Source organism: Neopsephotus bourkii, unplaced genomic scaffold (assembly GCF_033783945.1).
Source record: "Neopsephotus bourkii isolate Nb327-2 ecotype Australia unplaced genomic scaffold, CSIRO-AGI_Nbou_v1 NB_1825, whole genome shotgun sequence".
Lineage (NCBI taxonomy): Eukaryota > Metazoa > Chordata > Aves > Psittaciformes > Psittacidae > Neopsephotus > Neopsephotus bourkii.
The window spans coordinates 5,087,622-5,103,079 of NW_026902298.1; the positions used below are offsets into that span (position 1 = coordinate 5,087,622).

Here is a 15,458-nt window from a genome sequence, read left to right on the forward strand (position 1 = left end):
GTCTCTCTTGGCTTTTATTCTTCTTTCTTTTTTTCCTATTATTATTGTTTTTATCATTATTGTTATTATTATTTTGTTTTACTTTATTTCAATCATTAAGCTGTTCTTATCTTAACCCGTGGGCTTTAACCTTTTTTCTCATTCTTTTCCCCATCCCACTGGGGAAGCAGGGTGGGAAATGAGTGAGCAGCTCCGTGGTACTTAGTTGCTAGCTGGAGTTAAAACATGACAGTAATTACATTATCACAAACCCATTTTTTAGGGAGATCTATAATATTTATTCCACTATTCACAATAACTAGTACACATGGCAAAATATGGAAAAATAGCATTAGGAAACTCTATATGGTAAAAATCACAACTAATTGTCAATTAACTAAACTAGCTGACTTGGTGATGTATTGTAACTAGACCTTCTGTACAATGAATGAAGAGAAAAAGCCATGCTTAGGGCCTGGCTTGTCTCATAAACAGGTCAGAGGTCTACAAAAGGAGCCATGGGAAGTATTTCATGCGAAAGGATCTGCTACACTGGCATCAGAAGGCTCATTACAGCAACACCAGTGCCTGTGTGTCTGTTTTCTGTGGCGAACATGAAAATTTAGCATGATACAGTTCTCAACACCAGCATAGCACCAATGAGAAATGAAAGAGCTTATATTTATATTGGGAATTTACCTAATGGAAGGGAATGTTATGCCTTCATTCAAATCTGCTTCTGAGGAGGACAGGTTCTGAGCCCTTCTAAGCTCAGACAGCACTATTTTGATTTCAGTAGAGCAAGAAATGGTCTGGATTACCGTTTGGTTTGCAAAGGTCTCACAGCTACTGTTTCTGAGGTTTCTTCCTCTCTTCCTTGTTTTTTCTGTCCTATTATTTTCATTATTCAAATCACTGCTTTAAAAAGCAATTAATTGCATTGCCTGAAAATCTACTAAGTACCTGCTCTTATGCAAAAAATTACTTCTGGAGTGACTGCCTTTTACAGGAGTCACCTCTTACACCTTCTTCCATTGGCTACCTGAAATGATAAGCACTGGGATATGGGCAATAAAAGACTTTGCAATAACAGTAACTTGTCATCGGGAGCTGAGCATCCTATTACCCCTAACTTTTCTCTTGACATGCAGTTGCTTTCCCAGCCTATGAAACACAGACACTAAGGCCACGAGGTATTCTATTAAGTTTTCAGTACTTAAGACTTGGTGTCAGGGACTTGACCAGAAACACAACTCATAGAATTGGTTTGCCAGCAGCATGCATCTGCCCTCAAGACCTACAGTTAATGGCAGGAAATTGCTCCTTCACCACATCTCCCAGGTGCAGGCAGCAGAAGCTGAAAGGGAGAAATGACTCAAACTAACCGGCTCTTCTATGCACTGCACAGCATATCTGTGCTACTCCTGCATCCTTTTAATTTAGGCTTGTAATTGAGTTCTCTGAAATAAACTGTTAACCCTCTTTGGTGTCAGGCATAAACTGTCAGGAATGGAAAAATGTGATACACGAGAGAATTTGAATAAATAGGATAAAGGCTGAGAGAACAGGTCTTGAGAGGAGCTCAAATAGCAGTATTTCACATAAAAACTCCTCCAGCCCAATATCCTGAGTGCAGAAGTAGCCATTAGAGCATGCTTAAGAAAGATAATAACAACAGTGGCAAATATAATAATCCTTCCTCAAGCAGTCAGAGGATTAGAGACCATGAATTGTCACAGGGCTGAAGGCGGTGAGTGAGAACAGGGCTCCACAGTGCAGATGTGGCATAAAGGGTCGGGTAAACTGCCTGCTTCCTGACTGCACCTCTGAGCCAGGGAGAGATATCCCTGTTTTACAAAACTCATACAACAAATAGCCTCTGTGATGTGACGATGCCTTGAATCTCATACAGTCCAATCCAGGCAAACCTGGCTCTCAATGGGGAATATAAATACTGAGTTGGGAGCATAACATTTAAATGCTAATAGAGAGCAATTCACACCACAGAGGCAATCAGAAAACTTCAAAGATGCAACTTCTTTTGGGAAACTCATTTAGGCAGTACTTCTCCACCCCATTTTTCCCAATAGCCTACTGTCCTTTCCCAGGTAGGAATGATGCTTACAACAAAAGAGGAATCATACTGGCGCAGTATGATTAGCCTCATAATCTGCCTTTGTCTGGCCAACACCCTATACTTAAAACATGAACAGAAAGGGTAATTATGGAGCATATGTGCATATGGCACTGTCCTCCCAACCTCTGCCTATTAAAATTTCAGTGACTTCCATAGCCAAATATGCAGCCAGACCAAAAAGTTCAACAGATATTCACGGACTTATTTTTCCTGAATTGGTCTAATCCCTTTTAGGGCAACAAACTCATCTGACTCAGTTCCACAAACACACAAGCTGATACAAATTAACATGGAAAACAATTCTTCATAAGAAAGGAACAAGACGGTGTTGTATATTTGTCTTCCTTACAAGGGAATGCTATGCTAAGTGAGAAGAAAGTCAGCTGCCAAGCAATAATGACAACTATCACTGGAGTATACAACTGTCACAGGGAATAGCAAATCACCACCCTTCTCTGCGGGGAATCCTGGCTTACACCCCTTGCCTGGAGGGCATTCAAAGAGCAAGGGAAGAGCATGGAAGAACATGAAAGCAACCTGCAATCTCAATGTACCACAGGCGTTAATTAACCTGGCAGCTATCCCAACTGCTGGCATCCAAATCCGCTTATCTGGGAGCTGCACATTTCAGCTTTTCTGCAGACACTCCTATGCACAGAGGCCCTGCACTGCACAGGGGCAGCAGGCTACATGGAAATAAGGGAAAGAGGCAGAAATAGAGGAACACTGAAAATTATGGCATTGCAATCATAACATCTGTTAGTAGCTGGAAATACATGTTATCTGAAGAAACGTACATTTGAATAAAGCAGGGGTTGCACCAAGAATGTAATAAAACAACTCTGGGAGAACAAGCATGAACGATCTCTAGTGAGAATACACGACAACTAAAGTACAATCGTGATGAAGCCAGAAAGGGATAACAGTGCAAGTAAAGGTATTTGTCTCTGGAAAGGAATTGGTTTTCTACATACCTGTCCAGTCTCCTACTACTTTAAGGTGGACCCCAAACGTTGCTTTGGTATCTGTAGGGCACTAAAAATATTAAATATATTAAGGACCACTTCTGAGTAACAATAAAATAACAAAACACATTCAAAGTACAGTTTTTAAGACAGAACCTGGTGTAAATGTGTCATTCCTGAGCAGCCATACCAACAGCTATACTGGTACATGGCTATATATATACACTTCAGAAAACAAGTGTAGCATCAGTGTAGTTCAGGAAGCCAAGCATGGATAGTCTCCACTCAAGTCTCAACCCTTTCTTTTGGTCTCAGAAGAGTTTGGGATGGGGTTATGATTTGGAGCAGTCACTTCACTGAGCATTACTCAGCAATGATACTGAGGATACAACAGTACAGTAATACTCCCTCTACTATTGACACTTATCATTCAAAACTAGGCCTCATCACACCTAAATCAAAGTATTTAAGAGATTTCTGGTTCCTGAATGTCAGGGCACATGGTTTCAAGCTGATCATTATCACAAAGCTGACACCTGCACTTCACAAGAAGTTTGCAAAGGGAAAACACCAGACTGCATGACACACTATACTTTGCAGCCATCCTTCTCTCATTCTACACCTACGCCCTTGCCTCAGGGCTACTTACTTGTGACTATCAACACAGGAATGATATTATTTACAGTCTTATCCACACCACAGTACCTAAAGCTCCAGTCAAGTCATGTCAAAGGTCTAAGAAGTCCCATCAGTTCTGTTCCCTGTTAGCTACAGGAAGATTTCAAATGCACTGTCTGGACAGCTTCTGCAGGTACATCAAGTGTTTTCACATATAAATAGGACAAGCAACTATTCCTCAAGGGAAGATTTTTCACTTTCCTTTCATAAACCAACACCACTGTTTTCTTATTGACAGAAGATACTACTATTGAGTTTTGACACCTTTCTTAGAAACTGTATTGACTGATCCAAGGTCCATCATGAATCCAACACTCAACAGATGACACTCCTGCCTTTTTTGTTCTACTGTTACAAATATGAATTGTCAGAAGAGGGCTTAAATTCAAGGAACTTATCTATATTAGAAATAAAAAAAAGACTTCAGTTCAAAAAAGTAATTGCCAAATGAAACAGCATTTCCTCACTACTGCACCTCACTGAAAAGGAAAGCTACAGGCTGGGCAGAAAAGAGATTCAGAGCAGCCCTGTGGAGAAGGAATTGGGGGTGCTGGTTGATAAGAAAATGAACATGAGCCAGCTTCTGTGTGCGCTCACAGCCCAGAAAGCCAACCGTATCCTGGGCTGCATCAAAAGGAGTGTGATCAGCAGGTCGAAGGAGGTGATCCTGCCCCTTTACTCTGCTCTCGTGAGACCTCACTTGGGGTACTGTGTGCAGTTCTGGTGTCCTCAACATAAAAAGGACATGGAACTGTTGGAACAAGTCCAGAGGAGGGCCACGAGGATGACCAGGGGACTGGAGCACCTCCCATATGAAAACAGGCTGAGAAAGTTGGGGCTGTTCAGCCTGGAGAAGAGAAGGCTGCGTGGAGACCTCATAGCAGCCTTCCAGTATCTGAAGGGAGCATATAGGGATGCTGGGGATGGACTCTTCATTAGGGACTGTAGTGGTAGGAGAAGGGGTAATGGGTTCAAACTTAAACAGGGGAAGTTTAGTTTGGATATAAGGAGGAAATTCTTTCCTGTTAGGGTGGTGAGGAACTGGAATAGGTTGCCCAGGGAGGTTGTGAATGCTTCATCCCTGGCAGTGTTCAAGGCCAGGTTGGACGAGGCCTTGGATAATATGGTTTAGAGCGAGGTGTCCCTGCCCATGGCAGGGGGGTTGGAACTCGATGATCTTAAGGTCCTTTCCAACCCTATCTATGATTCTATGACTCTATGATAAAAGGGGCCCACGTAGTGAATCCAAGCATCAAATAAGAAATCATCCATCAATTCTTGGCTCTGTTCTGGACCATTGCTATTAGCATTCCCAACATAATCTGTTGTGGAATAGAAAACCGCAGGCCTCAGGGCTGAGGCTCAGTTCCTGTAATTTCTTTACTTAGCAACAAACACAGATAAAAGGTTAGTATTCTCTACATCTTGGCCAACTTAGAATGGGAAATGCAATGTCCCAACAAGGTGCTCCATTTTCCTTAAAGGGAAGAGCATTCTTGTTAAGAGTACTGATATACTCATAATTCATTCCTTGTCAAGTGTTCCTATAAAAATTTGGTACAAAAGCTTATGTCAGAATTATTTCAGCAAGTCTTAGCCTTCAAATAAAATGGCATCAAGGGAGGGATACAGGCAGACCTCACACAATGAGCCCATTATTTGATGTGGCTCATTGCAATGTCTTCCAATAAAGACATCAAGACAATTCTCCAGATAGAAGTATGTAACCAGCCTCTCAGCTACAAACTTGCATACTGGCTGCAAAAAGATCTGTTCTCCTGGGGCTTTCTCTACTAGCCTTTAGCTGAGTTCATTTTTCAAGCTGGGCTGTCCCAGGGCTCTCTGTTTTATAGGCGGTTGAGTGATTTTCTTAGTCCAATTATGCACAGTCCCAGTTCAGCATATCTTCTATAAAACTGTCTGGTTTATAACCCTCCTTCCACTAAAGTTAAAGGCAGAATACTCCTGGTCTCCAGCCAGAATAGGTTCAAATCTGTTATCTTTTACACTACCCTTGTGACTATCTCATTTCTGCATGATTCTGGAAAGAAATCCAATAAAAATAGATTTATTTATTCCTTTTTAGATTTAGGAAGCCTATTTTGATACTTATAATTGGGTATGAGAGTTCTGGAAAAGTTTTACTGCGCAGCTAAATCTTACCAGAAGAAACACACTCATCATCTATGCTACATGGAGTGAATTTCCTGTGTCCAAGAGAGGGAGAAAGACTGCAGATGGTCCAGCAAAGGGCCACCAAGATGATGAGAGGATTGGAGAACCTGACATACAAAGAGAAGTCAATAAGGGAATGTGCTTGTGTAACTTAGAGAAGAGAAGGCTCAAGGAAGATCATTGTCTTCCGATACCTAAAAAATAGCTATAAAGAAGATGAAGGTGCTCTCACCGTCATCCATTGTGACAGGAGAAAAGACCAGGAGCATTAGTTGCTTCAGGGGAAATTCCATCTGGACATAAGAAAAACATTCCTCACTATGGAATAGGTAACCAGATGGCTAATTCAGATTCATAGGTCCCTGTATAACCTAATCTAGGCCCGTTACACCAAAGGTTGACCCAGATGACCTCCAGAGGCCTCTTCTAATTTAAGACTTTCCTATGGGCCTGTAATTTGAACTTTGAAAATTGTATGCGTGTTTTTATTGCACAGAACACTTATTTTACCTCTTTTATCTCTGTAAACACAATTACAAGTCTCAAAATTGTGGGGTTGTTTTTTTTTCCTCAGACTATTAGAGAAAATATTCCAGAAGCTGAAGAAAATATTCAAAGACAGTTTTACAGAAATTAAACCACTAAATTTCCCCATGTTACTGACAGACCACTGGGCACATGCAATGAAAATATCCTCATGTATTTAACCTTCTTAATGTAATCACAGAATCATAGGATAGCTGAGATTAGAAAGCACCTCTGGAGTCTGGCTACTTCAATCCTCTTGCTCAAGCAGGGTCTGTTGTGCTTTGAACGTCTCCAAGGATGGAGAGTCCACAGATTCTCTGGGCACCCTCACAGAAGAAAGTGGGGGGGTTTCTTATGTTCAGATGGAACCTTTCGTACTTCAGTTTGTGTTGTTTAGTCACTGGGTACCCCTGAGTCTGGCTCTGTTTCCTTCAATCCTGCACCAGTTCCAGCTCTCTCAGCCTCTCTTCGTATGAGATGCTCCAGTATCTTATTCATGTTCATAGCCCTTTCTGCTCCAATACATCCACATTTCTCTTGTACTGGGGAGCCCAGAATGAGACACAGAGCTCCAGATATATCTCACCAGTTCTGAGATACTCTCTTGACTTGCTGGCAATGCTCTGTCTATTACATCCCAGGAGGCTGTCAGCCTTCTTTGCTGCAAGGGCACATCGCTGGCTCATGGTCAGCTTGGTGTCCACCAGGACACCATGGTCACTCTCTTCTGAGAAGCCTTCAGCCAGTCAGTTCCTATCACTAGTACCTGGGGTTATTCCTTATCAGGTGCAGGTTTGGCAATTCCCTTTCACAACCATCAGCCCAGTTTTCAGCATCCCAAAGTCCCTCAAATGTCAGCACAACCACAACCACATAGTGCAAAATCCACTCTTCCATGTTCTGTATCATTTGCAAACCAGTCGACCCCTGAGGTACACCACTCCTGCCTGGCCCTCAGTTGGACTCTGTGCTACAGATCACAACCCTTTAAGCCCAGCAGTTTTCCACCTACCTCCCACCATTCATCAACTCCACACTTCTTCAATTTCTCTATGAGGACTTTATGAGAAACAGTGTCAAAAATCTTGTGAATAGTGGTGCTCTTGGCCATTTTACGTATTTAAGTCTCTGACCACCTTATTTACTTTCAGTTTGCCATATCTCATCTTTAAAACATTGCACAGCTAAACACTGCTTCAAGATCAGTATTACAGTCAGCTCATACATTAAACCAACATCTACTTATATTCTATGAAGATGAGCACAAGCTGAAGCACCCTCTTAAACTGGAAATCAAGTAAATAAGCACATAAGCTGTTATAAAATAGATCTTAAAATGTGTTTTGGCAACTACTGCTTGGATTTTCCTCTGCTCCTTTTAATCTGGGAGACCTAAGAGACAATCCAGTGACTATTAACTCTACTGTGGTGGGAGCTGCAAGAAGCCCCTTATTTTTAACTCATGACCTAGTACAATGCCCAAGAGGAAATTGTAAAGATTACCCAATATTGAAGAAAAAAAGAAACTAAAACCCAAACAGTTTCCTTTTCCCTAAACAAATGTCTTCCAAACAGGTAAATCACTAACTTGGATAGTCTGTAATGAGAGGAGACATTAGACATTGTTAAACAGAAAGGTCACAACAGGTTTTTCAGTAGCTCATTCTGCATTTTGGGGACTTAAATGAACCCCGTCTGCCACACTCATTTGATTAAACTCTTATGTTACACAAACCAACTCTGGCAGATGTGCAATTACATGAAGCTACATTAATCTCATTCTGACCTCAAGCTATCTATACCTTTAAAAAGTGAAAGCTTTTTCAGGTGGGAATATCTATGATAATCAGGTTATCCCCCTGTATTTGGCCATTCTCCAAAACCAGCTGAAAACCAAAGGAATCTTGTTAAGTTTAATAAAGCTGTGCAGATTTACACCTCTGGAGAAACCAAACTATGTTCTTAGCATTGGAAAGTTGGTAGATTTCCTCAGAGCTGTCAATCACGTCAGCAAGTTCAGAATGCCTATTCTTATTTTGTTTCTGTATGTATTTTCACATTCAAAGCAGTGAGAATACTATTTTATATGTAGATAAACTGATAGAATACAGATTAGAATCACAGAATAATAGAATAGTTAGGGTTGGAAAGGACCTTAAGATCATCAAGTTCCAATCCCCCTCCATGGGCAGAGACACCTCCCACTAAACCATATCACCCAAGGCTCTGTCCAACCTGGCCTTGAACACTGCCAGGGATGGAGCATTCACAACTTCCCTGCGCAACCCATTCCAGTGCCTCACCAACCTAACAGGAAAGAATTTCCTCCTTATATCCAATCTAAACTTCCCCTGTTTAAGTTTTAACCCATTACCCCTTGTCCTATCAACTACACTCCCAAATGAAGAGTGCCTCCACAGCATCCTTATAGGCCCCCTTCAGATACATAGATTATTCTATATCTTGACAAAAAAACACCTTTCCATGTATCTTTTTTCCTTTTATTTCAAACTAACTTGAAATATAAATGCAAATTATCCCATAGGAAACTTGCAACAATCCCTGGAGAACTTTATGCTTATAAACCACAAAATTACCCTCAGCAGGAGCTGTAGCTTTACTATTGACCTCTATGTTGACATAAAATATAGATTTTTTAAAATAATCTTAATAAGATAATTACTGTTTAATGCACTACTAGATTAATACATACTTGAAATGTATTTATCAGTTTTACATTGTGAACATGTTGTCAGCTGTCCTCTGTGCTTTGCTTTTAGACAAAGCGAATGAACTGATTACTGTTGGATCATAGCTGTAATACTTTACACCCACTTTACACTGGGGGGAGTGGGTGAACAAGCTGTCTGGTTGGGGTTAAACCACGACACTGTGTTATTGGCAACTGTGTTTCCAGCTTAGAATACCCTGAATATTATCATTTCTGGTATCTACTCCTAGCCAAGAATCCTTCCCAGAAAAGGAAACAGGGCAAACCTTACTGAAATTATTTTAATTGCATTACATACTATTGAAATATTGCATTCCACTCTTTCTAGACCTGAAGGTGCAGGGAGTTGGGGTGAATCAACAGCAAACTAGCAAGAAAATAGTTAATTCCTGAAAGTTTCCAGTCTTCTGTACATCTCTACCATACAAATAATGAAGACTCTTTAGAGAGCTGTTAGGTTTTGATTACAGCACTGTCACAGAAGTGCTGAGGAGCTCACCATGATAACACTGCAGAATATCTATTGTCTGGAAAAAGGAGATGAAAGGGATGCCCAAGTTATGTACCACCACATGGCTCTGCAAATACAGCTCCTTACAAGTTCTTGTGGACATACTGCTCTCAAGCTGATGCACCACAGTAATCACCACCCGTGTCCGGTGCTGTAGCTGGGTGCTGAACTGTGCCCAAGGTTATACAGATCTGTTCCATAGCTGGAAAAACAAAGTGAAAACTCATCTTTGATTCTGGGAACTAAAAAGCTATCGCAGAGTGTTTAAATAAAGGGAATCTCCTTCAAACTAATCTTTTACTTTGGGAGAAAAGCCATGATATGATCCTAATATGGAATTACAGATACCTTGGCAGGGACCCTAAACATCATGGAGTCCCTGCTCTGTTTCCATGCCTCTGCCTGCCTGCCAGTGTGAACCAGCTGCACCATAAACCCTGTTTCATCAGCCCATCCTTGCTCCAGACTTGGATGAACCCTTACACAGATCAAGAAAAACACATCAAAGATTTGGCATGTTTGGGAAAGAGGCAGTATTAAGTGGGGGAGAGGAGAACTAAACACAATGTATTTTCCTTCCCATAAAGGGGAAAAAAGAAACAAGAAAAATATTTTTTTTCAGCTTTTTCAGCTAAGAAAATGTGAACCTCAGGAGCTCAGTGAGCTGTAGCTTGTCTGTTTTCACATAGAACTGATATAAACATTCCTAAAATGATTCATCCTGCCATTAGGAAATGAAGAGGAGTGATGACAAACACAGCCATGCTATATAAAGGTAGCCAAAAAATAGTAGCTAGACTCCAGTCTGACTCATAGGAGGTGAACTCTGTCACACCGGGTTACCCTTGTTTTAAACTAATGAAGCCCATAAGCAGCATATTTCAGAGAAGAAAAAAAAGAAGATTAATCTGAGGAGTTACTCTTTTAAACCCATCTCTGCCCCAAAGGCTGGGAGATTCCCTAAAAGGACTATATTTTTCTGCTTTGTTTTATTGTACAGATTGGATTTTGTCTAAAAGCTTTCCCTGTTAGAGACTTGGCCTTAAAGCTCTCCTGATTTAACTGGCAGACATCAGCAGACATCATAACATCTCTGAATGTGGGGAAATCCTAACCACAGAACATGATTTAAGTATCAAGGGTGTCTGGATAATCAAGCTGAGACCATCATGCCTTGAATAACCGTTGCTTTAGCCTGAGCCCTCCCATTGCACATCTGACTCCTTCCAAGCAGCCCAGCTGCAGAAAAACATCCCAAACACCTTTTCCTTTTCCTTTCAATTCCCTTGTAGTCCTTGCTGTAGAAACCCTAACACCTGCAGTCTAGCCCAGTGGAGAAACCACACCATAACACTGCAGGATGCTCAAGGCACATCACTGGTCAGCTGCAGTGCCAAGAAGCACTGGTTCTGGTCATCTGGGGTCTAACTTCTGTAACATAAACCACAAACCCACACCCACCAGTTCCTGTAAGCCTGTAGTTCAGCCTTTACTACTTCACTCCCTGCAGCCTCAGTCGTTAAATTACTCTCAGTGTTCAAAACAATCTCTTATTTTATGATGTCTCAATCCATGAGCATTTGTTCCTTGGTTTCGCTCTTGCGCCACAAGAAAACATGAATCTTTACTGTAATAGATGCCTTAGGATTGTAAGAGACCAGCAGTTGTAGATGTAAATACATAGTGTTGCATTAAAAAATACACACCGTTGAATAAATAATATGCAATTACTTTATTAATTTTCTAGTAAGTCTCTAATAGCCCAACTGCTACTCTATTGTTGCTACAGATACCCTTCTACAGACTAGCCAATATTTCCTTGCCTCTGCAGCTCAACCAAGGTAAAAAACCTTGCTGACTACCCTTTCACCCCAGCACACACATCACACTTCACAGACTCATGGTGGAAGGAGCCACAAGGCTCATCAAGTTCAACTCCCTGTAACACAGTGAAAATGTTTCAATCCTACCAATATTCAGCCCATATACTTTCTGCATTTCAAGTTGCTAGCTAGTGGAGAACACAACCCACAACCTTACGGGATGCTCAGGATGCAAGGCTTTGTCCCTGAAGGAGCAGAAGGCAGCAGAGCAATGTCTCTGCACAAGGCTGCCTCTCAAAGTCCTCCAAGGCTATGCAGATAAATTGCCAAGCCACACTGTGCTGAGCTGAAAAATGCATGAACAAGGAAACTAAATGGCACAAAAGACTCCTTCTCCATCATCCCTGAGCAGAAACTATGGGCCACCTCCAGACTTGTGCAGACTGGCTCCCTGTGGTGTGAGGCATGCATGGAAAGAACCATCAAAGGATTAACAGGTTTTCTGGTTGGATCACCAACACCTTTAACAACACCGTGTTCCTCCAAACTACCTTGCCAGCACACACAGCATTTTGCCAGGGTAAAGCACAGATCCCAGCCAGTCAGCTGGTCTTAATTTTAGGACAGCAAGAGGCAGAGTGCTTCATTTCCTCTAATAGTCTGCCCACACGTCTGAAAGTTGTGCTTGGCTTTTTCATTCTGACATTCTCCTGCACTTCCTAGACCTTCCCCTAACCCGACCTAGCAGCTAACTGCCTCTGATGGGAGAAAGCACACTGCCAGAGTCAGTAGATGCTTGTTATATACTGTAAATTTACTTCCCTAATATCAGAAGAAAATAGTGCTCATGAGAGGGATCAGACACCTCCTGTTTAAAGCATCTGCTGAAGGAGGACTCAGGATTTAGTGAATTTGAATGTAACAACTTCTATGTTCCCTTGGTCCAAGTGAGTCAGATTTATAAGTTTAACTGAAGGTAAAGGTTTACTTAGGGTTTTTATGCAGACTCCAAAACTATTAAGCCCAAAACCAAACAAGAAAGCCTAAGAAAGTACAAAAGGTATCTGAAATATTACTCTCTATTCTTATTTTACTTTCTTTGTCAAACAGCTGCTAGATTGTCTATGGGAGAGCAGACAAGCTCTAGCCATTTCTTTAGTCTGCCAGCAAGATACTCCCTATCTGCGTTTCCCTAAATGCTCTGTAACTCATCTCATAAAGACAAGTTTCATAAACATTTGCACAAGATATTTAACAAATCTTATTAGAATGTCATTGCGTTAGATTTTGGGTTTATTGCATTTATCTGTCAGTACGAACTTAGCTCCTGATGTCCTCACATACTTCTTACTCAGGTAAGTAAACTTCAACTTACAACAGGGAAGTAAACTTCCAACTCAAACTTCCAACAACTTTACAATTATTTTTTATGAAGAATTTCAGAATTTGGCCCTAGGTTTTTCCCTGTTGTGGATTGTTTATTTCTCAGGTTTATAGTCCAGGACACGTGTTTCTCCATCATCTCCAGTTTTGCTCCTTGCATAGTACAAAATTTCTTGCACAAAAGAAGCTTTGAGTTAAAGCTTAACTGTTAGACTTTTAATACCATCACTGATTTTAAGTTAATTCTGGATTACCCAAGGATAAAGACAACCTTGGCTCTACAAAACACTGATTTTCTCTTACGAAAGCAAATGGCGTGACTTGTGTCAGTTGTTTGTACACATGTATTAATTGCTGAGACTTTTCTGACAAGGCATCAAGCTCGAAAAAGTAAATGCAGAGTTCAGGGCCATCATCTTGTAATCTCCTTAGGCCTAAATCCAGATACTAGATGGATTTAAATAGAGGTGTGAAGGTAACAAGGAAAACTCAATCTATAAAAAAATCTAACCAAAACAAATAAAAAACCTTAAATGGCAGAAAATCTATGAGTAAGTAATAGCTGTGAGACTATTTAGGTACAGTACTGTAATTAGTCATCTACATCCAGAAACCCCTTTCAGGTAATTCTTCTACCTACTCTGAGATGATTAATGGACTTAAAAGTTTCTCTGCCCATGGTTCAGTAATTATTACTTTATAGGATTTTAATTTGGATATGAATCAGGCAAAGTACTCTTTCTCAGTAATATATTTGGGTTTTGTTTGTGGATCTGACTATCTGCATATACAAACTTATCCTCTCCCCTCCTCAAAAGAGCTTTGACTTGCTAAGAAATGCATACATAATGGCCCCCTAACTTGCTACATACCGTAAATGACTTAGCACAGATTTGACCATCCATGTATATGAGCAGAGAATTCAAGTCCCTCCAGGCTTTTTTCTTTTCTTACTCATGCAGAACTGCATGTGGAAGAAAAGGAAAAAAAAAGGAAAAGGAAAAGGAAAAAGAAAAGGAAAAAGGAAAAGGAAAGGAAGACGTCACGCTACGAATCCTCTGGATGTGATCTGCTTCAACTTAACCATCTGTGCAAAAACACAGAGAACCAGCAAAAGGGCAGAACTTGTTGGAGCTTATATGACTGGACTCTTACAGGTTCCACTTTATTTATAAGCAGATTTGTTAGGCGGCACTGAAACTGGGGAGGTTAGAGCACATTGTAACAAGGAGAAAAATTCTGGTTTAAATAAAAAGCTTCAAACTACCCATCACAGGTAGTGATCTCTGCTTATCTACAACCAGAAATAGGATCTAAGCATTGAATGAAGAGCCAAAACTCTTTGGGGGATATGAAGAAGCAGCCATTCATGTCAGTATAAATAGGTATTTCCTCAAGTCCTTGTGTCTGAAGGCTGTGGGTCTTTGCTTTGGATTCTTTGGTTTAGTTTTAGTGTTTGGTTTGTATATGCTGCTTCCATGCCATCTGCCCCTATTAACTCTATCTTGCGAAGCCACTCATCAGTGGATATGCAGGAATGTCCTACACAGGAAAAGCTCAAGAGGAGTTTATGCACTTTACCTCTCTTTGAGTACCAAGAGTGCCTTAGGATACATTTATTTGTTAATTGAAAAAAAAATAGTCACCAATGGACAACTTTAGTGCTGAACCAGTAATAATCTGAAAAGACAACAAATATCAGGATATATATCAGGATATATATCTCTTGGAATGACAGATGAGGTCTGCTTTGTAGATATGAGTAAAGTATAAGGACATCTATCCAAAATACCTATGGTTTCACTGTTCACAGGAGCAGAAGAGGTCAACAGTGTAGGTCAACATCTTCAAATTACACCTTTTATCTTAATAAAAGGTAGCTTTTTAATTGTTTCCAAAAGGGATTATGGGTGCTTAAAGCAGAACCACACAATGGGAGGAGGCATCCTACAAGTGGTGCTGTGTCATGAGGAATGATGGAGAAAGGAATGAAATCTCTACATCAAGTCAGTCAGTGAAGGTTGGCCTATACAAACTAGGCAATGCTTTTTCCCTGCCTAAACAGCCTTAGCTTAGTGGGCTCAGATTTACTGCACTGGAAGGCTGCTATAAAGCCCAGAGACCTGAAACAACAATTTATTATACACAAACAATTGTCAGAAATGAAAGAGGACAATCCTTTGAGACCCAGTATTTTAGCTGAAAAAAAACCCAAACTATTCCAAAGAGCATCTCTATGCTGTTGCCATAAAAGTTAATGAAGTCTTTCCATCAGCACTTCAACTTCAGCAAAGAGGATTCTGCAAACTAACTCATTCAATTACCATGGCACTTGCTAGGCTTTACTCCATAGCCACCACTGTAAAAGGCATCAGTAAGAAAGATTCAGTTCACTACTGCATGAACCATCAGGACTAAGTTTTCTTTACTCCTGAAGGTGGTAATTCTGTTTCAGAGTTGGTACCCACTGAAAGAACAGTTTGTATTGTTCCATGCATGCACCAGAAGAAAGGATTTTAAACTTTAAGCTATTCAGACAGCAGTTAGG

At 40.7% G+C, this 15,458-nt stretch overlaps 1 protein-coding gene across 4 annotated transcripts in view; it reads right to left on the reverse strand.

Annotated features, from left to right (window-relative positions):
• The window catches only part of NOX4 (NADPH oxidase 4), a 105,741-nt gene that overhangs the window by 55,971 nt on the left and 34,312 nt on the right, over positions 1-15,458 (reverse strand). For all 4 annotated transcript variants that reach the window (XM_061343767.1, XM_061343769.1, XM_061343768.1 and 1 more), the window contains one exon: positions 3,091-3,151. In XM_061343767.1, the coding sequence (XP_061199751.1) occupies positions 3,091-3,151 (61 nt within the window). The remainder of the gene's footprint in view (positions 1-3,090; positions 3,152-15,458) is intronic.